At 46.7% G+C, this 26,994-nt stretch overlaps 1 protein-coding gene across 1 annotated transcript in view; it reads right to left on the bottom strand.

Annotated features, from left to right (window-relative positions):
• Nucleotides 1–26,994, bottom strand: part of LOC140408558 (testican-3-like) — a 959,832-nt gene that overhangs the window by 28,103 nt on the left and 904,735 nt on the right. The window contains exon 9 of the mRNA XM_072495933.1: nt 14,604–14,825. Coding sequence (XP_072352034.1) covers nt 14,604–14,825 — 222 coding nt within the window. The remainder of the gene's footprint in view (nt 1–14,603; nt 14,826–26,994) is intronic.

Raw genomic sequence — 26,994 nt, 5'->3', positions numbered from 1 at the left:
GGCTCAGACCACCATTGCTGCAGTCTGTGTTTTAAACACACCCCTTTGATGCTACTTACAGGCTCCTGGTTGCTCACTTTGCTGAATGTTGCCTGTGTCCTTTAACTGCTCAGAACGGCCCTGGTCATCTGGGAGTCCACCCAGGCTTCCTCTCTGGCCATTCTCATAACCCAGCTGTTTCATCAAGGGCCAAGTGCGGAGGATCTGTGGCGTTTTACGCGAAAAAAAATCAGCACCGTCCCCATACCGATCCTGCGACCACTAAGGGGCTAGCAGCCACTTTGTGTAAAACTCCCGGCTCCCACGATATAAACGGCTGGATAATGCGCACGGCAACGACCTGCAGGTTGCGGCGTAAAACATGGCGCCGGCGTACACGGGTCCGACCTGCCAGATAGTACCCCCCTGGCCACACCCCCACCAGCCCTCGCGGAAGCCCCCCCCGGCCAGAAGCACGGCTCTTGACCGACTGTGGCGGCGCTGGACATAGTTCGCAGCCACCGCACCGGTCCCCGACAACTGAGACCACATGTCAACCGCGCGGTTGGGAACTTGACCCATCAGGGGCGGAGCATCGGGGGAGGGCCTTCAGGTGACCTGCTAAGGCCGTCCCAACGGCATGCGGCGCCGTCACGATGACGCCATTTCGGAGAGGCGGAGTATACAAAACCTGCATCAAACAGGAGCCGCCCCCGATTTCGGTGTCAAAATTCTCCGCCCAATCGCTGATTATGTGGAGTTCTACGGCAGCAAATCTGGCACCGCACCTGGACCAATTCACCGATTGAGGGGAAAGCACCGGCGCAACATGGAACACGATTAATTCCAATGGAAAATGGTGTTGGATTCACGGGGTCAGGATTGGCACTCGAGAGGCTGACAAGCTGTAGCCATATATTAGCACACCACTCCCCACACACACTCATCCCAGCCAACAGGATGGCACTGGTTGCACTGGAGGGCGCCCATCCAACTGATTGGTCAGCTGGGGCCAGAGGGTACCTAGGCGGGTGGTCTGGGGAGGGGCGGCACCCATGTGACCCATGGCAGTAAGTTAACAGTGGGCAGTCTATGGCATGTGCAGCTGCATGGCTGCTTGACAGGCTGTGGCAATGGTGTTCGACCTCACATCCAAACTCCTGGCCACCCCATTACTCCCAACCCCGACCCTGGCAGAAGCCCCACAGCCAGCAGCAAAACTGTCAGCACACTACGGCGATGTTGGATGCTTTCCGTACCTTTTATCTCCCCCTCATCAGCCACGGCCCCTGTTTCACAATTCTTGAAAGCACAAGTGAACCTCGCCGCTGGGAATTTTCCCCGATGGAGGCAGTGGATCGTGGAGGCCCCAGAGAATACCAGGTCAGGCCACTAATGATATGCCAACGGCGTTTACTGTATGTGCAGAACGGAATACATTGACGCTGCTGTCGAGGCACAGGAGAATTGCGATTTGGTGTGAACCCGGCGCCTTCCACGATTTCGGCTTCAAAACCGATTCTCCGCCCAATTGCGTTTCACGATTCCATCATCGGCAGATGGAGAATCTTGCCCCATGTCTTGCAGCCCTGTTCTCTCCCTATATCCCTGTACCTTTGGATGGAATTCTCCCCTGATCCCGGTGGGTACGACGGCAGGCATGGGGGTGAATGCGGTGGATGACCCAGAAATCAGTTCCACACCAACCTAATTTACAGCGGGATCTTCTGTTGATGCCTGCCACAGTGGGTAGGAAAACCCACTGGAGGCTGGAGTTAAACTAATGTGCATCCCATAAATGGGATGAACAAAGAACAAAGAAAAGTACAGCACAAGAACAGGCCCTTCAGCCCTCCAAGACTGTGCCGACCATGCTGCCCGTCTAAACTAAAATCTTCAACACTTCCTGGGTCCGTATCCCTCTATTCCCTTCCTATTCATGTATTTGTCAAGATGTCCCTTAAACGCCACGATCATCCCTGCTTCCACCACCTCCTCCGACAGCGAGTTCCAGGCACCCACTACCCTCTGTGTAAAAAGCTTGCCTCGTACATCTCTAAACCTTGCCCCTCTCACCTTAAACCTATGCCCCCTAGTAATTGACCTCTCTACCCTGGGAAATAGCCTCTGACTATCCACTCTGGCTATGCCCCTCATAATTTTGTAGACCTCTATCAGGTCGCCCCTCAACCTCCGTCGTTCCAGTGAGAACAAACCGAGTTTATTCAATCGCTCTTCATAGCTAATGCCCTCCATACCAGGCAACATCCTGGTAAATCTCTTCTGCACCCTCTCTAAAGCCTCCACATCCTTCTGGTAGTGTGGCAACCAGAATTGAACACTATACTCCAAGAGTGGCCTAAGGTTCTACACATGACTTGCCAATTCTTATACTCAATGCCCTGGCCAATGAAGGCAAGCATGCTGTATGCCTTCTTGACTACCTTCTCCACCTGTGTTGCCCCTTTCAGTGACCTGTGAACCTGTACACCTGGATCTCTCTGACTGTCAATACCCTTGAGGGTTCTACCATTCACTGTATATTCCATACCTGCATTAGACCTTCCAAAATGCATTACCTCACATTTGTCCGGATTAAATGCCATCTGCCATCTCTCCGCCCAAGTCTCCAAACGATCTAATTCCTGCTGTATCCTCTGACAGTCCTCATCGCTATCCGCAATTCCACCAACCTTTGTGTCGTCTGCAAACTTACTAATCAGACCAGTTACATTTTCCTCCAAATCATTTATATACATTACAAACAGCAACGGTCCCAGCACTGATCCCTGCGGTACACCACTAGTCACAGCCCTCCAATCAGAAAAGCACCCTTCCATTGCTACTCTCTGCCTTCTATGACCTAGCCAGGTCTGTATCCATCTTGCCAGCTCACCCCTGATCCCGTGTGACTTCACCTTTTGTACCAGTCTGCCATGAGGGACCTTGTCAAAGGCCTTACTGAAGTCCATATAGAAAACATCCACTGCCCTACCTGCATCAATCATCTTTGTGACCTCCTCGAAAAACTCTATCAAGTTAGTGAGACACAACCTCCCCTTCACAAAACCATGCTGCCTCTCGCTAATTCGTCCATTTGCTTCCAAATGGGAGTATATCCTGTATCGAAGAATTCTCTCCAGTAATTTCCCTACCACTGACGTAAGGCTCACCGGCCTGTAGTTCCCTGGATTATCCTTGTTACCCTTCTTAAACAAAGGAACAACATTGGCTATTCTCCAGTCCTCCGGGACATCACCTGAAGACAGTGAGGATCCAAAGATTTCTTTCAAGGCCTCAGCAGTTTCCTCTCTAGCCTCCTTCAGTATTCTGGAGTAGATCCCATCAGGCCCTGGGGACTTATCTACCTTAATATTTTTCAAGACGCCCAACACCTTGTCTTTTTGGATCTCAATATGGCCCAGGCTATCTACACACCCTTCTCCATTCTCAACATCTACCAATTCCTTCTCTTTGGTGAATACTGATGCTAAGTATTCATTTGGTACCTCACCCATTTCCTCTGGCTCCACACATAGATTCCCTTGCCTGTCCTTCAGTGGGCCAACCCTTTCCCTGGCTATCCTCTCGCTTTTTGTGTACGTGTAAAAAGCCTTGGGATTTTCCTTAACCCTATTTGCCAATGACTTTTCGTGACCCCTTTTAGCCCTCCTGACTCCTTGCTTAAGTTCCTTCCTACTTTCCTTATATTCCACACAGGCTTAGTCTGTTCCCAACCTTCTAGCCCTGACAAATGCCTCCTTTTTCTTTTTGACAAGGCCTACAATATCTCTCGTTGTCCAAGGTTCCCGAAATTTGACGTATTTATCCTTCTTCCGCACAGGAACATGCCGGTCCTGAATTCCTTTCAACTGACATTTGAAAGCCTCCCACATGTCAGATGTTGATTTACCCTCAAACATCCGCCCCCAATCTAGGTCCTTTCAGTTCCCGCCTAATATTGTTATAATTAGCCTTCCCCCAATTTAGCACATTAACCTTTGGACCACTCTTATCCGTGTCCACCAGCACTTTAAGACTTACTGAAGATGGAGATCCTGGGCGGGATTCTCCGCAATCGGCGCGATGTCCGCCGACCGGCGCCAAAATGACGCAAATCAGTCCGGCATCGCGCCGCCCCAAAGGTGCGGAATTCTCCGCATCTTGAGGGGCCGAGCCCTCACCTTGAGGGGCTAGGCCCGCGCCGGACTGATTTCCGTCCCGCCAGCTGGCGGGAAAGGCCTTTGGTGCCCCGCCAGATGGTGCGGAAATTACTTTGCCGTGCAGCGCAGGAACGTCAGCGGCCGCTCACGGCATCCCCGCGCATGCGCAGTGGAGTGGGTCTCTTCCGCCTCCGCCATAGTGGAGACCATGGCGAAGGCGGAAGGAAAAGAGTGCCCCCATGGCACAGGCCCGCCTGCGGATCGGTGGGCCCCGATCGCGGGCCAGGCCGCCGTGGGGGCACCCCCCGGGGCCAGATCGGCCCGCGCCCCCCCCCGCCCCCCGGAGCCCGCCCGCGTGGTTTGATTCTCGCCGGCGGGACAGGCATTCCAGCAGCGGGACTTCTGCCCATCGCGGGCGGAGAATTGCCGGGGGGGGCCCGCCAACCGGCACGGCGCGATTCCCACCCCCGCCGAATATCCGTTGCCGGAAAATTCGGCAACCGGCAGGGACGGGATTCTCACCGGCCCCCGGCGATTCTCCGACCCGGCGGGGGTTCGGAGAATCCCGCCCCTGGTCCCCCACATAGAATTCTCTGTAATGCAGGCAGCAAAGCACGTTTGGAACAACATGGCATGCAGGCCTCGGGATTCACCTAACCAATGCTTGGGGCTGCCTCCAGAGTTCTGGGTGGAGGCCGCCAGCAACCCTGGAACATCACAGCTATGATTCATGGAGTACATGCAGATGAACCTTCCAGATATGGGGCGGGATTCTCTGATCCTGAGGTTAAGTGTTGACGCCGTCGTAAATGCCGTTGTGTTTTATGACGGCGTCAACAGGCCCCTAGGAGCAGGTCGCCCCTCGCAAGATGAACGCCGATATCCCGCCGTGAACGGCACCGGCGGGACCCGGCCTATCTTTGCGGCCACTTGGCCCATTGGATGCGGAGAATCGCCGGGGGGGACGGGGACGCATAGAGCGGCCCCCGACCGGCGCTGTGCCGACGCCGATTCTCTGGTGACCGACGGACCGTGAATTGCGGCCATCCCCGGCGATTCTCCGACCTGGCCCGGGGTCGGAGAATCCCGCCCATGGTGTCTTGAGGAAGTCCGTCTTCCAGCCTCAGAATATTCCTGGAGGTCCATTCTCTTTCGCCGGGAGTCCATCTTCCAGCCTCAGAGGGCTCCCGGAGATCTATCTTCATTTTCAAGAGGTCCACCTGCTTTTTTCAATTGTGGCCCAGCAATGTTGGCTGCCTCTTCAATCTGGTGTCCATATAGGATGGCAGATAATGCACCGTTAGACCTTCCCCGCCACAGAATTTGAAGTAAAACACGAGGTGCATATTTAATGAGGTCAGTGCCAAAAGATTTGGTGTGTTTTCCTGCCGACCTTTGTAGCGCGAAACATTCTACATACCCCTACGACTGGACTTAGCCACAAAATGGGAGAATGATGCCTTTCCTCTTCAAATATTCATTCATTTGGCTTTAAAATATTTTATGGCTCAACTCAGCTTTCCCTCCCTTAATGATTGTCTACATTATCAGATTTCTCCTAGTCTCTATACTGAAAATGTTAAAGTGATGATCTCGTTAACAACTCTCCAGATTAAACAGATTTTTCTTATTCATTCTATCAAAGTCCTTCATAACTTACTATCAGACCAAAGCCTGTGAGATAAATGATTGGAAATTCATTATTTATAATGGATGAGCTGCCTGCGGAGGTTACAGCATGTACTGACATGTTGCACAGGAAATATTGCACCTTACACTCCATGAACAGCATGCATTTCAGGCAGAAATATGGGCCTCAAGTAATTTCCACCTTATAGTATTTAAATATTTTCTGGCATGTGTGGGGTGCGATTTTGTGGCCTTCTCGACCCCACCCATGTAAGGTTGAACATGAACTGTTTTCTGCTAATGCATAACTATATACATCTCCAAGGTACAGCCCTGCTTGGGTACTGTCTCATGCTGGTTCCTTCTAGACTCTTCTGATTCAGACAGTCTAATATCATGTGAATCTCTGCATCATACCATGGGCGGTACTGTTCTCCAGTCCCACATTAACCCTTGCTCTGTCCGAACACCCTTATACTACACCTCCCCTTGAGTCTTTACACAATCATATTTACAATCCAATCTTCTTTACTTGCTACACCTTCACCCCATCTCTCCACCGAATCTCTCCCCTCCCCCCCCCCCCACCCAAAAAAAATCTTTGACTTGATAAATTCAGACGGTCTGGCGCATGACAATTCTTCCAGATCACATTCTGTCACATTTGGTAGTCTCAAATGCTTTTGTGTTGATTTTGTCTGTTTGGCATTGAAATTGTAGTATTTGGTTATCCCCATTTGATTCATCTCTCGTGCTCCTTTAAATTGTGTTTCCCCTTAAAGACAAATTATTTTATTTTTTTGGAAAAGTGTTTTCTTTCCCGTGGGGTCCGCCATATTCCTCCTGGAAGGTAACCACTCAAAAATTAAACTTTAGCTCCATTTCTAAATTTCAGCCAAATGCTTGTTATTTTCCAATCCTTTTTCAAGCTTATGAATCTTTTCATTTGGCTGAGCCACTGCTCTGATGAATTCAACTGTCACTGTTTCACAGTTTTCTGTGGAATCTTTATACAAGTTTCACAACTTCACTTGGGCTTTCAGAGTCTTTCTTCCATGGCTACTAACTGCTCTTTCAATTAATTTGTTTGCTCCTCAATGTGTTTCTTAGAATTTCCTTATCTCCTTTTGAAGTCTTGATTTGCTCTTGTATACTGAACATTGCATCTTTCACGTTCTTCTTCAAGTGTTCTACTTCCTGTGAGTGATGCTCCAGTGTTTTCCTCAGTTCGTGGGCAGGATTCTCCAGTCCGCTAGCCGCATTTTCCTGGGCAATGCACTCACGCCGGCAGTGGGATTCTCCATTCCACCACCTGCCCATAGGATTTCCCTTTGAGGTCATCCCCACGCCGGCAGGAAACCCGCTGGCAGCATTGTCGGTGCAATGGAGAATCCCGCAGGTGGAGAATGCAGCCCTTTGTTTCACATGGACAACCTTATCTTTCTCTCTTGAAAGGAGGTTCTCTGTAATGAACAATTTTCCTTGACAGACCCTGGTTCCTGCATGCTATCCTTCAAGCTCACATTCTTTAATTTTATTTATGCTATGTGTTTCTGAGGCTCACATTCATTTTTCAACAGCTGAGTGATTCTCAGTAAGTTTAAGGTATCCAGTGCTTTTCTTCTACTTCCATAGAACCACAGACCCCGACAGTACAGAAGGAGGCAATTCGGCCCATCAAGTTTGCACCCACGCTCTGACTGAGCACCCTACCTAGGCCCACTCATCCAACCTATCCCTGTAATCCCAGTTAACCTGCACATTTTCAGACACTAAGGGACAATTTAGCATATCCAATCCACCTAACCTGCACATCTTTTGGTGCAAACTCCACAGAGGCAGTCGCCCAAGGCCAGTTTCCGCCGCTGTGAGGCAGCAGTGCGACAATACTGCCCTTGAGCTTCAGAGTCGGATTTACATTTTCCAATCTTATTTCTGTTTTTCCTCTCTCTGTATGCAGCAGAACATTGCCCTTGTCATTCATTTTGGTTTTGCTTTTGGCCAGGTCCGTCTCTGATGAAGTCTTAATTTATTTCAGTTCTGTAATTGAGCTACTCATAGCTTCATTCTCTGCTTGCAGCTTGGAAAGTTCTAAGGTTTTTCAGTTCAATGCCTCTTATTTTCCATTCAGCTGATTCTTCAGTTCTTCATCTCTCTCTTGTACCTCTCGTCTTCCTCATGGAATATTGAACATTGTTGAGTCTTCTCGGTCAACTAGTTCTTCAGTTTGCTCAGAATAACATTAAATTAATTTGTTTCTCTTCGTCATTTTCAAGAGGAACAAACTTTGACCGGAGGGATCATTTAGTGAGTGAAGAAGGTCCTTTAAAAGGGATTTCTTTTCTTTGCAAAGCTCAATTGCGTCATCTTGAGTTTTCTTATAATTCAACAGTCTCCTCAACGTTTTTCTGCTGTTCCTATATTCTGTTGTTCAAGACATTATTCATTAATTTATGCTGATGATGGATTATGTACTTTTGTTTTGCATGTGGCTTTGAAGGACAATCTGCTGTTTCTCGACTGTGTATTTTCTTGATGACGTTTTGCCAACTCACACTGCATTTCAGTGCATTGCTTTTTCGCTACTGTTAGTTCCAACACAGCTTTTATTTTCCTGAAGTAGTATTCAACATCTTTTTTTATCTCATCATGTTTTACCTGGGCCATGTATTGATTCTTCAAAGAGTCTTTCAATGCAGCAGTGTTTTTGAGTATCTTTTCTGCCTGCTGTTATTCCTTGCTGAACTTTTGGTTGAGTTCTTCTACTTCAGCTTTGACATTTTTCTGTGGAACAATTTCAACTTATTTTTGCAGGTTTCATTCACAGTGTTCTACTCACCCCACACTGCCGACTGCTATTGCAATTTGGGTAATATGTCAACATTTTCCAAAACATATATTTTTAAGCCTTTCAGCTACTTCAGAGCCTCTTCTTTCTTTTGCACTGAACTCTTTGGTTCATGCAGTTCATTGAGCTGACCTTGTCTGTGACCATCTTGCGGTTTGCTTAGGTATTCTCTTCCTCAGCCTGGGGTCTCCCGTCTGCATCAGCCTGGTGCCTATTTTCTCCCTCACTCTAGGGTCCCTTACTTCCCTCATGTCTCTTGTCTCTCTCACCCTGGATCTCCTTCTCCCTTCAATGCTTTATTGAGGTTGTTTGTGACACTTTTTAAAGTTCTGCATTCTCCATAGCCTGGAGTTTAAAATGTTTCTCAAAGCCTCTTAATGTCTCAGTAAATGTGATGAGTCAGGTCTCATCCATACATCGTTTTAGGATTACCTCATCTGCAAATACATCAAACAAGCATAAAAACACATTAACTTGGACTTCTTTTGATTTTTTACTGAATCCTGATGTACTTCTGTAATAAAAAGAAATTGTTCTCCACGATTCCCAATTTTGGATCTTGTTTGGCCTTTGTCCTTGGCCAAAGTTGTTCTGGTAGTTTTAATTTACTATCCATGGTCATTTTTTCATAACAGGTGAGTACCTCCTTAACTTTTTTCATCATCAAGGTAGCTCCACAGCTGCCATTTTCTTTCTTCTCTTTGTTTGTAAATGTAAACACAATTACTGTTTACTTATAACAAGAACTATAATGGAATACAACTATAATAGCAGATACAGTTGGTTGACGATTAACTAAGATCTAACTCCCACTTTAAATTGCCTCCTACCCTCTACACATACACAAGACAGACAGACACAGAGGGGTGGAAAAAACTGCAAGTGAACGGAAAAAAGAGTCCTTATTTCAAATGATGGTTTTTAGCATACTTTCTTCACATTAAGCTTGCAGATTAAAGTCTTTGGGTTGAAGTCTGTAATGGTCTTTTCTTTAGTTTACAAATACAGTACTCACAACTTTCCTGGAGAGGCACTTCATCAAACTCTATTTTCCGTTCAGTGTTTATCTTCAGGCCTCTGTAGTTTTAGGAAGACACCACCTACAGACGTTCTGGAGAGAGAGTCGGCAATCATAGCAGCCTTCTGCAGAAAGTTAGCTGGATCTTTCCAGAGATGGTTAGCTGTTTTTTTTTAAAACTGTGCTGCCAGAATCAAAACTGAAACCTTCAGGTCTCTGAAAGGCATTTCAGTGGGATAAGATCCAATCACCATCTGTTAATAGGTAGAGCAAAGCCTTGTGGGCCAATTCATTGGTTCCCAGGCAATCAATCAAACCGATTCCCAGCCCATCTCTTTCACGGTGCCTACAAATTTGCAGCTCCAGTTTAAACAGGCAAGTGATCTCTCTTTAAACATTTGGATTCTTCTGCTTGAATTAAAGGCACAAGCTGCTTGCCTTAAAGAGGCATGTCCATTAATCATCCATGGATAAAAATAAGAATGGCCAAATAAAATTAAATAAAGGGGGAATAAACAGGAATGGCCCTTACACTAACAACAGTGAAAATATCACAGTAGTCTCCAGACATGCCATGATGATTTTTGTACATTATTCATTATAGGAGGTTGACCACCAAGGTTCGACATGTGCTTAGTTGAGATGTTCCCTTTAAAGTAGAGTTGGTATAATCATGGTTCACCGATTCCTTGGTCACAGGTGAAAGTTGGTGACCCTCTGATCCTCAGCCAAAGCTTCGTCCTCTTCCACAGTATCTTCATCTTGAAACTTGGTGCTATGTGATTTAACTTGTGAAAAACCTTGACTAGAGCGTCTGGGACCATTGTGTGTTTTGGATTTCTGTTAGAGGGTTACGTTTAACTTGTTTTGGAAGGGTGTCAAGGAGTTAATAGTATTTTAACCTTGTAGTCTGCAGAGATCGAGGGTTCTATGGCATTACAACATGACACTGAAATTAATGAACACATGGGTACAAGGTGCATAAGCGGTTACTCAGTAATAATTAATGTTCTGAATTCTGTTGAGAGCTTCTTGACTTTCTGATGGCGAGGTATATTTGGAGTAGGACCTCTAAACCTCTGCAAATGGCACACACCTTGTTTTTTCTCTATCAATGCCTCCATGACAAGTCTCATTAGGATCTGAATTACTTCCTCTACATGGGGGCAGAATCTAGATCTTATGAAAACCTGCTTTCCCTGCCTCCTGTTTTCTTGCACTGGCAATGCTCTTCTCAAAGGATATGGCAAGTGTTGATAAAGATTTAAAAAATGTAAAATGGTGCTGGACATGCTGAAATCGGGGTTGCAAGAATCATTTGGATGTTTCAATCAGGAAGCAAGAGCATCTGCAAAACCTGTAGCTTGTGGGAATTCTAATGACACAATTGGCACAAACGTTACCCTACTAAGCAAAACATGTGGTAATGTTACAGTTCACTTCCAGCTTTTAGTTGTTCAGTGCTAATATTCCAGTTATGTGCATGCAATGATGCCCAGATGTCTCCTGGAAAAGGAAGGTGTGAGACCTACCTTGGGACCCTTCTGTCAGGTTATTAAATTTCTCTGAAGAAGGAGGCACTAACATCCAGTACAACTGATGCCCACTTTGCTGGCATTATTAACCAAGCTACCTGATCCCACTTCTTTCAAGTAATTTTCCCTCCTGATTAATCCTACCAGCAATTATGTCTGCAAAATTGGCAGATCTCCTTATTCCTCTGTTTTTTGGCTGTCCCCCTTCTCCACCCATGCCTTTGACTGCTCTTGTTCTTCTGCTTTCTATTTTTTAGTGTATACCTCCAGCCATTAAATTCTTGCCTCTTTCAACATTCCTGTTCAGGACCTGGGCATCCACCAATCACTATGAAAATCAGTTGAAAACACATAATCAGCCACATTGTTTTTGACAAGAAGATATATCTATTTGCTTGAAAAAAGCCAGTGCACGTCTGTTTCACAGCTACAGTACCTCAATTAAGGGGACAAGAATTTTAACACAGAGATGTATTTTTTGAAAAGTTGCTGCATCACAAGAACATGTCCTATTAAATATTTAACTGAAGTAGCCAGACTGTGCCACGTTGCTTTTTTAGATTGTTTCCTAAATAATTAATCGCCCCATAATTTTATTAGAGGAAGCTTTAATATCAAAGTGGAATCCTGGGCAAGAATATTACAAAACTGGAAACAGTAACTCACTTTGCTTAGACTTACCGAGAGATATGGGTAAGAATTATATAATTCGAAAGAGGAACAAAACTGATTATTCCTCTCGGAGAAGTCAATGGAAAGGAAAACCGGGTGAGGTGCATAATCGGCATCTATCTGCTGCCACCCCTTTCTCATCCCCATCTGTTGAAAGTTCTGCCTTTCAAATAACAATTGGACGGGTTAACATCTCACATACATGGCTTGTTCCCATAACAGTTCTAGTCATGTAAAAATATACTGGGATGGATTCTCCACTGCCAGCCAGCGGTAGCGGGATCACTGATGTAGCGGATAACCAAAAAAATTGGGATAGGTGCTGGGCGACGGCGGGGCCGACCCGAACGCGATGCTCTGACGCCCCCTGCTGGTGGGGGAGGGGGATCAAGATTCACGCCCGTGCACCAGCGGGAGGATGTAAATGAATGCAAATAGGTCTTAATGACCCACTTGCATCTGTTTTGCAGGACCGGCACGCTATTCTCTGACCCTCCATGATTCTCCAGTCCTCTGGGCTGGGAATTACGTGGGAGAGGATTACTACAAGTCTGATCAAATGCAAGTCTGATGTGGTGGACCTCGGGGTGGGGATAAGGAGTTACCCCCAAGGTCCAACCGAGGGCCACTCTCTTCCCCCCCACCCCCCCACAATGCAAACCCTGCCCACCCCTCCTCTACCAGACTGCACCACTCCCACCCCCAGGGACTTCCTAGAACAGGAGCCCCCCCTCCCCAGGGATCCCTCTGACAGACCCTGACTAGAAAAGAGACCCTTGTCTTGAAGATAGAGCACAGTCCAGACAGGGGATGTGAAAGAAATTATAGATGTAACACTTACCTCGATGCACCATGTGTCCATTCCTGGAAGAAGAGCAGCTGTGATCTGTGTTAAACCCCTCACATCCTGTAGCTTTTTTATAAATTTAGAGTACCCAATTAATTTTTTCCAATTCAGGGGCAATTTAGCATGTTCAATCCACCTACCTTGCACATCTTTGGGTTGTGGGCGCGAAACTCACGCAAGCACGGGGAGAATGTGCAAACTCCACACGGACAGTGACCCAGAGCCGGGATCGAACCTGGGACCTTGGCGCCGTGAGACTGCAGCGCTACCACTGCGCCACCGTGCTGCGGCCATTCATTCATTGCAATGCACTTACCAAATGATTACAAACATCAACCACATCAAAGAGAGATAAGTGTTTGTGATTGTAATGCACTTACTACTCTTTGATGTGGTTGATGTTTGTAATCATTTGGTAAGTGCATTGCAATGAATGAATGGCTTGCTGCTACAGGATCTGAGGGGTTTAAACACAGGTCACAGTTGTTTTCCTTCCAGGAATGGACACTGGTGCTTCCAGGTAAGTATTACTTTTGCAATTTTTTTCAGTGCCCCTCTCTGGACTTCTCTCTAGTTTCCAGAGAGGAGCCCAGGAGTCTCTTTGCTGGGGTGGGGGGTTCCTTTAGTCAGGGGGTCCCAGTGGTGGACCTTTAGTTAGGGGGTCCCTGGGGGGCAGGTTGTGTCACCCCTGTACTTGGGGGAAGGAGATGGCACCCAGGGAATCCGAGGGTGCGGGCTGACTTGTGGTACGGGCAGGGGTGGTGGTGGTGGAGGGTGGTGGTGGTGGTGGTAGTCGGCTGTGGGATTTCACTATCGGGCTGCCTGCTCAAAGTGGTATATATTTGCATGGGAAGGATACTGAATTGCTTCCCGATTTACGCTCCAAGGGGGAACATGAATTCTTCTCCGGCGCGAGAACACCAGTCTCCCAAACGAGGAATCTCGGCCACTAGGTCTACATGCAAAGTGCACGAGTGGTAGATATTGAGCAGGATTTACCGGCTGTTCATGCCGGTGACAAGTTCTGGTCCCACACCAGCGAGGGGCGTTGTCAATGGGAAATTCCGTTGACAACGGCTGGACCGGTTGATCGCGTTGGCGGGCCACCTCCCCTGCTGAAAAACACGTGGTGGTGTGGTTGGTAAATCCCACCCATTATCTATTTCCTGAAGCAGGTGTACTGGAATTCTATACAATGCAGTGTTATGGTTTTTAATAAAATGCACAACTATTTGAAAACAGAAACGGAAAGTGGTGTAAGTAATCAAATGGTGAGGCAGAATCTGTGGAGTATTAAAGGTTCGTCAGACAGTTTTAAGGGACCCTCCTCAGAGTGTATGTAGGTAAAAATATTCGTTTAGAAGCATCTCGTGCATCCATCTCAGGCAAATTGCCTTTTTTGAGCTTTTGTGGGAAACAAAAGATTCCCCAGAGAATTCTAGTAATGCAAAAAGCACTAAGCACTATAAAATAATTGAACTTAATTTCAGTCATGCAATGTTTGCTATTTTCAATTAATTTTAATTTTGTTGTATAATGGTAAATAGGCATTGGGATTTTAATTTCATGGATGTTTATCATTCACAATAGCAGTCAATTAAAATACCAAGCAACTACACATATTCAAACAGAAGAAAGAAAATTAGATCTTAATTTAAGTACTGAAATTGAAAAACATCACTTGTAACAAGTAGAGTTTACAAAATTCACATGTGAATCATAAAAACAAAGTTTCAACAATAGTGAACATTTACATTATGCAATAAATGTAGAAATAAAACAATTGGGGTCAACCATGTGAGGCTCTGCTGGCAGTGAAGCCTCACTAGACAAGAATGTTGCCGGCCCATTTCCAATTCAGCAAACCTTCCAAAGTTGCCACCAATATATTATGAACCTTATGATCTCTTACCTTGATTTCTCTGAAAGCAGTAGCACCACTCATTGTTGGAAATGCGACTATCTCTGTATGTATCACATGAGTTGAAAAATGGTTTAATGCAGTGGTCATGGTTGTCAACATAAATGCTTCCGAGCTCTGACTGATCAAGAAGCAGGTCATAATTTGTGTCCAGTCTGTTAAACATCCATCCAAGTGAGTCCTTACAAATGGGTAGAATGCTCGTATCAAATCCTAAGGAACAGTGGGGAAAAGAAGTCATTATTTAATTAGAATAAAACATATTATTTATCAGCTGATAGTAGAATATAAATTATATACATTAGCGATAATTACATAGACGTTCACATTATCCAACTGATACCCAGTCGTATGTCACACAGTAATAATGCAACAATGGGATTCAGCCAAGAACAAAGACCATGGGCGAAATTCTCCGGTATCGGCACGATGTCCGTTGACCGGTGCAAATCAGTCGGGCATTGAGCCGCCCCAAAGATGCGGAATCCTCTGCATCTTGGGGGGCCGAGCCCTAACCTTGAGGGGCTAGGCCCGCGCCGGACTGATTTCCACCCCGCCAGCTGGCGGAAATGCCCCGCCAGCTGGCGCGGAAATAACATTGCCGGGCAGCGCATGCGCGGGAGCGTTAGCGGCTGCTCACGGCATCCCCGCGCATGCGCTGTGGAGGGAGTCTCTTCCGCCTCCGCCATGGTGGAGACCGTGGCGAAGACGGAAGGAAAAGAGTGCCCCCACGGCTCAGGCCCGCCCGCGGATCGGTGGGCCCCGATCGTGGGCCAGGCCACCGTGGGGGCACCCCCCAGGATCAGATCGCCCCGCGCCCCCCCCAGGACCCCGGAGCCCGCCCGCGCCGCCTTGTCCCGCCGGTAAGGTAGGTGGTTTAATCCACGCCGGCGGGACAGGCATCCTAGCAGCGGGACTTCGGCCCATCCGAGCCGGAGAATCGCGGGGGGGGGGGGGGGGGGGGGGCGCCAACCGGCGTGGCGTGATTCCCGCCCCCGCCGAATCTCCGGTGCTGGAGAATTCGGCAACCGGCGGCGGGATTCACGCCAGCCCCCGGCGATTCGCCAACCCGGCGGGGGGTCGGAGAATCTCGCCCTATAACTGAGCACCTAAATATGCTGCCACCTTAAATTCTTCTTTATTGCTTATTATACACATACACAAGATCAGAGACCTCGCACGTGGAAGAAGCTTATAAACAGAAAAGTTAAAAAACTGGGCAGTAATACAACATAACCTTGGTTATGCCTCAGCAGGTGCACTGAAGTTTTATTCTACATTACTCAAACTGAAGTAATATAGATCCATAATTTTCTTTCAAAATAATGGTGAGGCTAATTGTGCTCACTATTATTTATGCATAAACACTACGGTAATATTAGACGAGGAAAGACGTGCGGTTAAACATAGAAATCTATAAACTGTTGCCTAGGTTGTGCTGTTAGCTTCCTGAAAATAGCTTCTCATTGCCTAGTGCACCAGTGAAGTGCATTTGTGTGTCGATACAAACTAAGCTTCCTCCAGCGAGTCTCGTACATTTTAGTTCAAGTACATTTTTAACAATTTTATAATTGTTCATGAATGCCAATCAACTTTTCTGGCATTGAAAATGAAATGTATGGAGTCCATTCTTGATGGAAATTTTAAAGATGTAAAATTAAATTTAAAAAAAACTTTCCTTTCTTGCTCTACGAATCCAACTTTCTTTCCCTCTCTTCATTCTCTCTTTCTGTACCCGGTTGAAGATTAAATTGGGCCACTCTAATTTACACTGCCTTTCTCAGTCCTCATGCCGGTGGTTTCAGAATACTTCAATCTGATTGGTTAAAGACATATACAATTGCTTACCCACTTAGCTCCCAGATAGCCAGTTTTCTTTAGTGCGTTGTTATCAGTTCATACTTTCAGCAACTTGCCATAAAAAACATTTAAAAACTGAACACTGCAAGGGCACGTTGACCTTAAAGCAGATGCAGATGTCCGGTCATGGAAATTATGCCTCATGATGTCTACCTTTAGGAACGAGTAATAATGGGCCAAAATGTTTGGGAGTCAGGCATCTTGCAATCTCACATGATTAAATATCAATCCTAACTTTCTGCAACAACTTTATCTTGCTTTTACAATACAAATGCAGCAATTTCTTGAAATACATGGTCAGGTTTACAACGAGCTCTGGTTTTTGTAAGGCTAATGGCATGGCGATGCAAATTGTCCAGCAATTTGAGGTCATTTAGAATTTGCACTGTATCTTTCCTCGCCATGAATTGCTGGACGATTAAATCCTCCATTATTTTTTGACTATGTTCTGAACTAATATATCATGTGTATGTGTCAGACATCAAGACCATATAGTTCCCTTTATCTAGATTAAAAGAAAACTTAGTTATTGGGAGCAATTTAATGGCTTGGTGAAGCAGTGAGGCCGTTGAATCTCGCAAGAGGCCATGTCCCTTGAGATTTCATGGAATCTCGTGAGACGTCGCAAACTGGCGGATTAGCATATTTAAGTGAGACATTAGGCTAATTTAAATATGTATGTGTTGGATTCTCCTGCCGCCCGGGATCTAATGGCCATGCATGGGAGACCTCGCTAGGGCACCTGGAAGGGGGGTTTCGCAGGTCATTAGAGATCCGGGTGGTCGGGCTCTTGGTAGTGTGGTACTATGGCACTTTGGTGACAGTAGGGCACCTTGGTACTGCCAGCCTGGCACCTTGGTACTGCCACTCGAGCAGCCTGGCAGCACCACCCTGGCACTGCCAGCGAACCTGGGTGGTACAGCCAGGTGTCAGGCTGGCAGTGCCAAGCCAAATTGGTGCCAGGTTGCTGTACCAGGGGTCGGGCCCAGAGTGCCATAAGAGGTGGGTTGAGGCTCGACAACCCTGTGAGAGGAAAGTTGGGTGCAGTTGGGAGGGGGGTGGTGTCTGGAGGCCACTAAGGGGTTTGAAAGATCAGAGTGGGCCTTTCAAAAGGGCGACTAGAACCGTGAGTACTCTTCCTGCACTGACGAGTTGAGCTCCTCAGTGCAGGAAATTATGTAAGTGGGGACTTGGCGCCAATCCCAGCCAAGGCCATAAAACCGGCAGTGCCGATAAACACCCCGCTAAACGGGCCAGAAACAGGATTTTTTGTCCCGTTAAATTGTGGCCATTATGTCTTAAAATCTCATAGGAATTAAACAATTAGCTGGGAGGGTGGGGACTGCTTTGTAGAGACTATTGCATATTCTTATTTTTATCTGTGTCTGTTATTATACCTGTGTGATTTAAACAGGTTCCACCAACCTTGTGAAGCTGACCTAGATATTGTTCATGATTTTAACTGAATCAATTTGAACTATAATTTGTTGCCAGTGGAAATATATACCATAAGTTACAGCATATAACTTGACCCTCTGTATAAGACTGCTCCATTTTTCCAGACCCAAAAACCATGGGTGGAATTTTACGACCCTATCTGAGTATTGGGCCGGGCCAAAAAATGCAGCGAGTCATTCAGAAGTCCACTGACTTCGGAGGGATGGGAATATCCTGCCAGCGGGAGAGGACACAAAATTCTGCGCATATTCGGCATACAAGTTGACTCCATTTTTCAGTAACGACATGCTATACTTCCATGAATAGCCAGCCTCAATGTTTCTCCCCACAAATGTATAGTTTAACTTACCGTTACTTTATAATGGGATATAAGGGATCAAGCAGATGATATGGGCTGTTGCAAAAGTACCCAAGAGTTTAAGACATGCCCACACTTTGCCAGAAGCAAATGACATATTAAAATGGTGACCACCCACATCAGTGTTTTATGTTTATACTCAGTGTGTAAGTCACCGTCCCTTTGTGGAGGGATGATTTGAGCATTCAAAGGTCAAGTTTTACACAACATCCACGGTAACTGGGTATTTTGTACCTATCCATTTGCAAAGAAGCCTATTATCGAATACAATCTAGCAGAATAGGTTCAAGAGGTGATTGTGTGATAGGATCTTCCTAGTGGATTTTGCAGTAGCAGCTCAGGAAATTAGCAACATGCAATCTTTTAACTTTAATTGATGGGAAATCATGGGCCTCATGGTTGTGATTTTCTGTGATATGTTTACTGGGAGTGCCAATCATCACTGGGAGTCTGGGACCACAAAATTATCACTGTAGTGACATGTCAGCTTGTTCGCAGTTTATTCCATATCCTGTGCATGATGAAACTGACTTCAGTGCAGAATTGCTATTAAACTAGGGATAAGGCACAGTAGCAATGAAATGACTTACAGATACGTTAACTTTGAAAAACAGGCAAATATCTTCAAAAAAGTTGATGCTGTGTCAATTGATAAAAACACTCGTAGAACAACACAACTTAGATCCCTTAGTGGGAATAGTTTGGATGATGGGGGAGGGCACGTATATGGGCTGGACAGTGACTATGAACATAGATAGAACATAGAAGATTACAGCGCAGTACAGGCCCTTCGGCCCTCGATGTTGCGCAGACCTGTGAAACCACTCTAAAGCCCATCTATACTATTCCCTTATCGTCCGTATGTCTATCCATTGACCATTTGAATGCCCTCAGTGTTGGCAAGTCCACTACTGTTGCAGGCAGGGCATTTCACGCCCTTACTACTCTCTGAGTAAAGAATCTACCTCTGACATCTGTCTTATATCTATCTCCCCTCAATTTAAAGCTATGTCCCCTTGTGCTAGACATGACCATCCGAGGAAGAAGGCTCTCACTGTCCACCCTATCCAATCCTCTGATCATCTTGTATGCCTCAATTAAGTCACCTCTTAACCTTCTTCTCTCTAACGAAAACAGCCTCAAGTCCCTCAGCCTTTCCTCATAAGATCTTCCCTCCATACCAGGCAACATTCTGGTAAATCTCCTCTGCACCCTTTCCAATGCTTCCACATCCTTCCTATAATGCGGTGACCAGAATTGCACGCAATACTCCAAATGTGGCTGCACCAGAGTTTTGTACACCTGCAACATGACCTCATGGCTCCGAAACTCAATCCCTCTACCAATAAAAGCTAACACACCGTATGCCTTCTTAACAACCCTCTCAACCTGGGTGGCAACTTTTAGGGATCTATGTACATGGACACCGAGATCTCTCTGCTCATCCACACTGCCAAGAATCTTACCATTAGCCCAGTACTCTGTCTTCCTGTTATTCCTTCCAAAATGAATCACCTCACACTTTTCTGCATTAAACTCCATTTGCCACTTCTTAGCCCAGCGCTGCAGCTTATCTATGTCCCTCTGTAACTTGTAACATCCGTCCGCAATGTCTACAACTCCACCGACTTTAGTGTCATTTGCAAATTTACTCACCCATTCTTCTACGCCCTCCTCCAGGTCATTTATAAAAATGACAAACAGCAGTGGCCCCAAAACAGATCCTTGTGGTACACGACTAGTAACTGGACTCCAGTCTGAACATTTCCCATCAACCACCACCCTTTGTCTTCTTCCAGCTAGCCAATTTCTGATCCAAACTGATAAATCACCCTGAATCCCATGCCTCCGTATTTTCTGCAGTAGCCTACTGTGGGGAACCTTATCAAACGCTTTACTGAAATCCATATACACCACATCAACTGCTTTACCTTCATCCACCTGTTTGGTCACCTTCTCAAAGAACTCAATAAGGTTTGTGAGGCACGACCTACCCTTCACAAAACCATGTTGACTATCTCTAATCAAATTATTCCTTTCCAGATGGTAATACATCCTATCTCTTATAAATCTTTCCAAGATTTTGCCCACAACAGAAGTAAGGCTCACTGGTCTATAGTTATCGGGGTTGTCTCTACTCCCCTTTTGAACAAGGGGACAACATTTGCTATCCTCCAGTCTTCTGGCACTATTCCTGTAGACAAAGATGACTTAAAGATCAAAGCCAAAGGCTCAGCAATCTTCTCTCTAGCTTCCCAGAGAATCCTAGGATAAATCCCATCCGGCCCAGGGGACTTATCTATTTTCACACTTTCCAGAATTGCTAACACCTCCTCCTTATGAACCTCAAGCCCTTCTAGTCTAGTAGCCTGAATCTCAGTATTCTCCTCGACAACATTATCTTTTTCCTGTGTGAATACTGACAAAAAATATTCATTTAGCACCTCTCCTATCTCCTCGGACTCCAAGCACAACTTCCCGCTACTGTCCTTGACTGGCCCTACTCTTACCCTAGCAATTTGTTTATTCCTGACATATCGATAGAAAGCTTTAGGGTTATCCTTGATGCTACCTGCCAAAGACTTCTCATGCCCCCTCCTGGCTCTTCTTAGCTCTCTCTTTAGGTCCTTCCTAGCTAACTTGTAACTCTCGAGCGCCTTAACTGAACCTTCATGTCTCATCTTTACATAAGCCTCCTTCTTCCTCTTGACAAGTGTTTCGACTGCTTTAGTAAACCACGGTTCCCTTGCTTGACCACTTCCTCCCTGCCTGACAGGTACATACTTATCAAGGACACGCAATAGCTGTTCCTTGAACAAGCTCCACATTTCCATTGTGCCCATCCCCTGCAGTTTTCCTCTCTATCGGATTCATCCTAAGTCTTGCCTCATCGCATCATAATTGCCTTTCCCCCAGATATAACTCTTGCCCTGCGGTATATACCTATCCCTTTCCTTCACTAAAGTAAACGTAATCGAATTGTGGTCACTATCACCAAAGTGCTCACCTACCTCCAAATCTAACACCTGTCCTGGTTCATTACCCAGTACCAAATCCAATATGGCCTCGCCTCTCGTTGGCCTATCTACATACTGTGTCAGGAAACCCTCCTGCACACATTGGAGAAAAACGGACTCATCTAAAATACTCGAACTATAGCGTTTCCAGTCAATATTTGGAAAGTTAAAGTCCCCCATAACAACTACCCTGTTGCTTTCGCTCCTATCCAGAATCATCTTTGCAATCCTTTCCTCTACATCTCTGGAACTTTTCAGAGGCCTATAGAAAACCCCTAACAGGGTGACCTCTCCTTTCCTGTTTCTAACCTCAGCCCATACTACCTCAGTAGACGAGTCCTCATCAAACGTCCTTTCTGCCACTGTAATACTGTCCTTGACTAACAATGCCACCCCTCCCCCTCTTCTACCACCTTCTCTGCGCTTACTGGAATATCTAAACCCCGGCACCTGCAAAAACCATTCCTGTCCCTGCTCTATCCATGTCTCCGAAATGGCCACAACATCATAGTCCCAGGTACCAACCCATGCCGCAAGTTCACCCACCTTATTCTGGATACTCCTGGCATTGAAGAAGACACACTTTAAACCACCTTCCTGCCTGCCGGTACACTCCTGCAACTTTGAAACCTTACTCATGACCTCACTACTCTCAACCTCCTGTATACTGGAGCTACAATTCAGGTTCCCAAGCCCCTGCTGAACTAGTTTAAATCCTCCCGAAGAGCATTGTCAAATTTTCCCCCCAGGATATTGGTACCCCTCTGGTCCAGGTGTAGACCCTCCCGTTTGTAGAGGTCCCACCGACCCCAGAATGAGCCCCAATTATCCAGAAATCTGAAACCCTCCCTCCTGCACCATCCCTGTAGCCACGTGTTCAACGCCTCTCTCTCCCTATTCCTCATCTCGCTATCACGTGGCATGGGTAACAACCCAGAGATGATAACTCTGTTTGTCCTAGATCTAAGTTTCCACCCTAGCTCCCTGAATTCCTGCCTTACATCCCTATCCCTTTTCCGATCTATGTCCTTGGTACCTATGTGGACCACGACTTGGAGCTGCTCCCCCTCCCCCTTAAGGATCCCGAAAACACGATCCGGGACATCACGCACCCTGGCACCTGGGAGGCAACACCAACCGCGAGTCTCTCTCATTCCCACAGAATCTCCTATCTGTCCCCCTAACTATGGAGTCTCCAATGACTAATGCTCTACTCCTCTCCCCCCATCCCTTCTGAGCAACAGGGACAGACTCTGTGCCAGAGATCTGTACCCCATGGCTTACCCCTGGTAATTTGTCCCCCCCAACAGTATCCAAAGCGGTATATTTGTTACTAAGGGGAACGACCACAGGGGATCCCTGTACTGACTGCTTACTCCCAGCCCCTCTCACGTCACCCATCTATCTTTATTCTTTGGAGTAACTACATCCCTGAAGCTTCTATCTATGACAACCTCTGCCTCCCGAATGATCTGCATTCTTCTGCCCCACCCGCCACAAAATCGCCAATGGCAGGACACAGACCATGTTATGGTCTATCGATATTGGACGGGAATTTATGGTCACCAGGCGGCTGCGGACGGAGAATCCTGCCCACCATGAGGTGGAAGGTTTCCTTCCCAGTGTTCCTGCGTCACCGCCTCCCAGAATCCTACATGCCCACCTTTATATGGAGTCCACTTACCAGGGCAGGTGGCGATCTAATGAAAGTGTGAATGCCAAAAGCCAATGATGTTATTGAATCCAAATTGGGGGAGGGCTACATGGTACCAAATCCACCTGTAATGGTACCAGATGACCATCTGGCAGGAGGTAGCAGAGTGGTCAGAAGTGGCCAAGGCAAGCAGGTATTTTTAGAATTTGTGTAGATTCTTTTTGAGAAGGAAGAGTTGAAGCAGAATCCTTCGACCTTCCAAAATCTGGGCTTCCATCTCCATACCACCACCAATAGTTTTTTGAAGTCAGCCCATCGGGAACGGAGCATCAATTGAGGTTTTTTAATGATTCAGAAGAGGCTGCCGATAAATGAACATAGATTTATTTACACTATTTGTAATAAAATACAATCCTAGCTGGGAGAACTAACCACACCAGGCCTTGCTTTGAGCCTGCTTTTATGTTAGCTCATAACGAGCCTCAGGTGGTTGGCCTCTGCCCCCTACCTGGGAAGCTTATACTCCACGAATCCCACGGGGAGATCAATGATGGCTTTCCCGCCCTTAAAGTCTGAAAAGTCCCCTTCAGCTGCCAACGGTGGAGGCCTTCTCCGCCCCTTCACTCACAGCTGGGTTGGGTGGAGTGTATCGATCAGCGATCACTGTTTCCTGGCTGACCGCCGAAGAATTACTGCCAGCACCTCGTTTCCAGACACACCATCGTCTACCGGCACGGACTCCTCTGCGTCCCTCTCAGATCCCGAATCATCCTCCTATTGTCGGACCGGACGAGGCAATCTTTGATGCCGTAGGGGACAGCACCACATGTTAAAATTAGAGGATCATAATGCGTAAGAAGCTGTTTCAAAGACAGACACTTCTTAACGGCAATAAATGCCTTGTCTTGAGAAGCACCCCAGCACCAACACCTGGTCCTTCCTCAACCACATGGAGTACAGCCAGCAGTGTGGCCAAGTTGGCAATAAACTTCCCGTAATAGTTGACCAGGCCCCAAAACAACCGGCGTTCTTCAGGGTCGGTGCTCCCTTAAAAGCACGAACCTTATCCTCCACTGTGTGCAGACCATCCTTATCCATCCTGTAACCAAGATAGGTTACTGCACTAGCACAGAAAACTCACTTACTGCCCTTCAGCCTGGTGGCCACACAGGAAAACCGCATGCAAGGCCCTGGTTCACAGCGACTTTGGTGGTTGTTGCGGATGGCATTTCCTGTGCCGCACTGAGTGATCCTGGCCTTCCCGAGTCTTCCGACCACACAGTCGACAATGCTCTCCCCATCATCCTCGGGCAACGTACCCCACTGGGTAGCAGCAGCACTTGGGGTCCAAACTCTCCTATGGATTTGCCTCAGGAGCTAATCTTTCGGAGGCAATCTTGCCGGACCAGCACAGTCCTGTGAACGACAGGGAGTTCTAAAGTGTCAGTGGTCCAAACAATGGATGCTATTGTCCATGGAACACTGCAGCTCCTGGACACCTTTCTCCACATGTTCACAAGAGAGGGAAAACTCAATGGCCTGTTTCAAATCTACTGGTTTCCACCAACAACTTCTTCTGTGTTGCCGTATTGTTAATGCCACACATGAGCCTGTCTCGCAACATCTCGTAGAGGCACGGCCCAAACTTGCATTGTTCACCCAGATGCTCCAGGAGGGTCAAGACGTCCGTGACAGATTCACCAGGAGAGCGCACCGCTGTATTAAAACAATACTGTTGCAGAAATACAGAAGGCTTGGAGTCATAGTGTTTTCAAACCAAAGCAACCAGCTCATCAAAAGACCTGCAGGTCAGTGCAGCTGGCTAAGTCAAACTCTTTATAATCCCAAATGTCTGGGTCCTGCATGAGTCAGGAGGAGAACTTCCTGTTGGTCTTCCCCCAAAATCCAGTTCGCCTGGACAAGTACCTCATGTGCGCCACACATTGGTTCCAATCTTCCAGACCTCCATCAAAGGCTTCCAATGATCCGAAAAACTGCACATTAACCAATACAACGTGACGTCCCCAAACAGCGAACCTCCAGTGACCAAGTGAATATCTGAGCAAAACTGGAGCGTCCTTTGTCCTCGTCGCCAGTCTCATGACTCAGAGGAGGTTGGTGGTAAATGAACATAAATTTATTTACACTTATATCGCTCCCAGTACAATTGTAGCTGGAAGGACTAACCACACCAGGTCCTGGTGGTTGGCCGCCACCCTCTACCTGGGAAGCCCTTGTTCCAGGAGTCTCACAGGGAGGTCAATGATGGATTTTCTGGAGTCCTCGTGGTGCCTGTGACAGAATTGAACACTTCTCCATTTTGGTTTGAGAGCAGACCCGATTGGAAATTAAAAAATTCTCAAGCATTCCCAGCAGAGTTGTAGTATACTGTGAAGCCAAACGAGCATTTGAAACTTGTATCGGCACATAGAAAATCACAGATTGCTGCTCAAAAGCTGCACTATTAGTTTTAAATCAGCAATTGTCCTTCAAATTAGATTTGCCCTCTCAAACAAACCTGAATGAGAAGGTGCTGTGCTCAGGTGAGTGTGGCGAGTTGGCTCTATTCAGGGTAAACGACCCAGTACTATTGCAAATCAGGCAGATGACATCTGACAACAAAATTAGGACTACACCATGTGGAAACAGAACTCAGCATTTTCTAAAATTAAACTACACACGCTTCAATAGTGGTGTAATTACTTAAGCAATTTTCAGTCGATCTCTCATATGAAAATTTGAATTTTATCCTAAAATGGTCAAGGTGGTATTTCCTGATGCAGGGGGGTTCAAGCTGCTCTGTAAAGGGTGCAGTCTTTGTTTCATGTTCTGCACCTAGCTCAAGCTCCTTGCATCCTATTGATTAATATGCTGCAGTTGGATAGGAGAACAGGAGGAATATCTCAATTAGTTAGAATTTAATGAGAAGCTCTGCTTTTCAGCTACCAGTTTTACTTTTTAACCTTCGCATAGCATAATTTGTGAGCACCAGTATTCTGACTCCCAGAACTGTTTCAGTAACAGTTGGGTGAACTTGCCTAACAAAGCATGACTGGCCAGACCTTTGCCTGTGCTGAACACCATGCAGAAGAGGCATAAGCTGCAATATTTAATTGGTCCATTTAAGCTACATCAGAATAAGCAGATATTTGGATTCCATCAGCAGTAGAAAAGGACCAAAAAATGTGGGCCATACGTCTCAGCTGCAAGCAGCTGGCAATTACAGAGCTTGTGCAAAGTGATAGCAGGTGGGATTGCACCACTGATCAGCTGAGTCACAGGATGGAATTTTCTGATTTTGTTTTTGCAGAGTGGCACAGCGGACATGAAAAACAGAGTGGAAGCCGCCGGCCCCAAGGGCGGCTTCCTCCGCCATATTGATAGGAACTCAGCGAACAAAGAAAGTTATGAGTGGGTCCCATGATGTTACGTTAGCAGGGTGGACTCGCCAGCAACTTAGGTTTTAAAAGTTCAGGATACCCTTTTTAAAGGGCGCCCTGGTTAACAAAGATAAAAAATAGAAACCACCACCTCCTCTGGAACACCTGCAACCCATCTGCAGAATTCCTCCGTCCCCTCGCTCTTATGGAAACCCCCCCCACCATGAAATTCAACTCCTCTCCACCAGCATGGAGTCCCCCATCCACCCAGGCAGTGCCAGGGACAGTGCCAGGGTACGGCCCAAGCAGGATCCCCCCCCCCCCCCCCAACAGGGTGTATTCACCTGCGCACCTCCGGCAGGTTCTGCTTGTCAAGTCTCTGTCACGGGGGACATGTTATGATTCATGTCGATGTGTTTTCGCGCCAAGTGAATCGACAATTTATTGTGGGGCAACTATCAGGCGTAAATGCTTGATAATGACATTTGTATATATTCAAATGGCAATCCCGACATTCAACATCAGGATACCCATTACGTCATTAGTGGGGGACGGAGACAATCGCAACAGGAAATCCCGCTGACATAAATGCTGGAGATTTGTCCGCCCCCTGCCACCGATCCCACCCCTTTAAACGGGAGCATAAAATCCCCTC

The sequence above is a fragment of the Scyliorhinus torazame genome, chromosome 3 (genome assembly GCF_047496885.1).
Source record: "Scyliorhinus torazame isolate Kashiwa2021f chromosome 3, sScyTor2.1, whole genome shotgun sequence".
NCBI lineage: Eukaryota > Metazoa > Chordata > Chondrichthyes > Carcharhiniformes > Scyliorhinidae > Scyliorhinus > Scyliorhinus torazame.
This window is presented reverse-complemented; position numbering and strand designations above follow the sequence as displayed.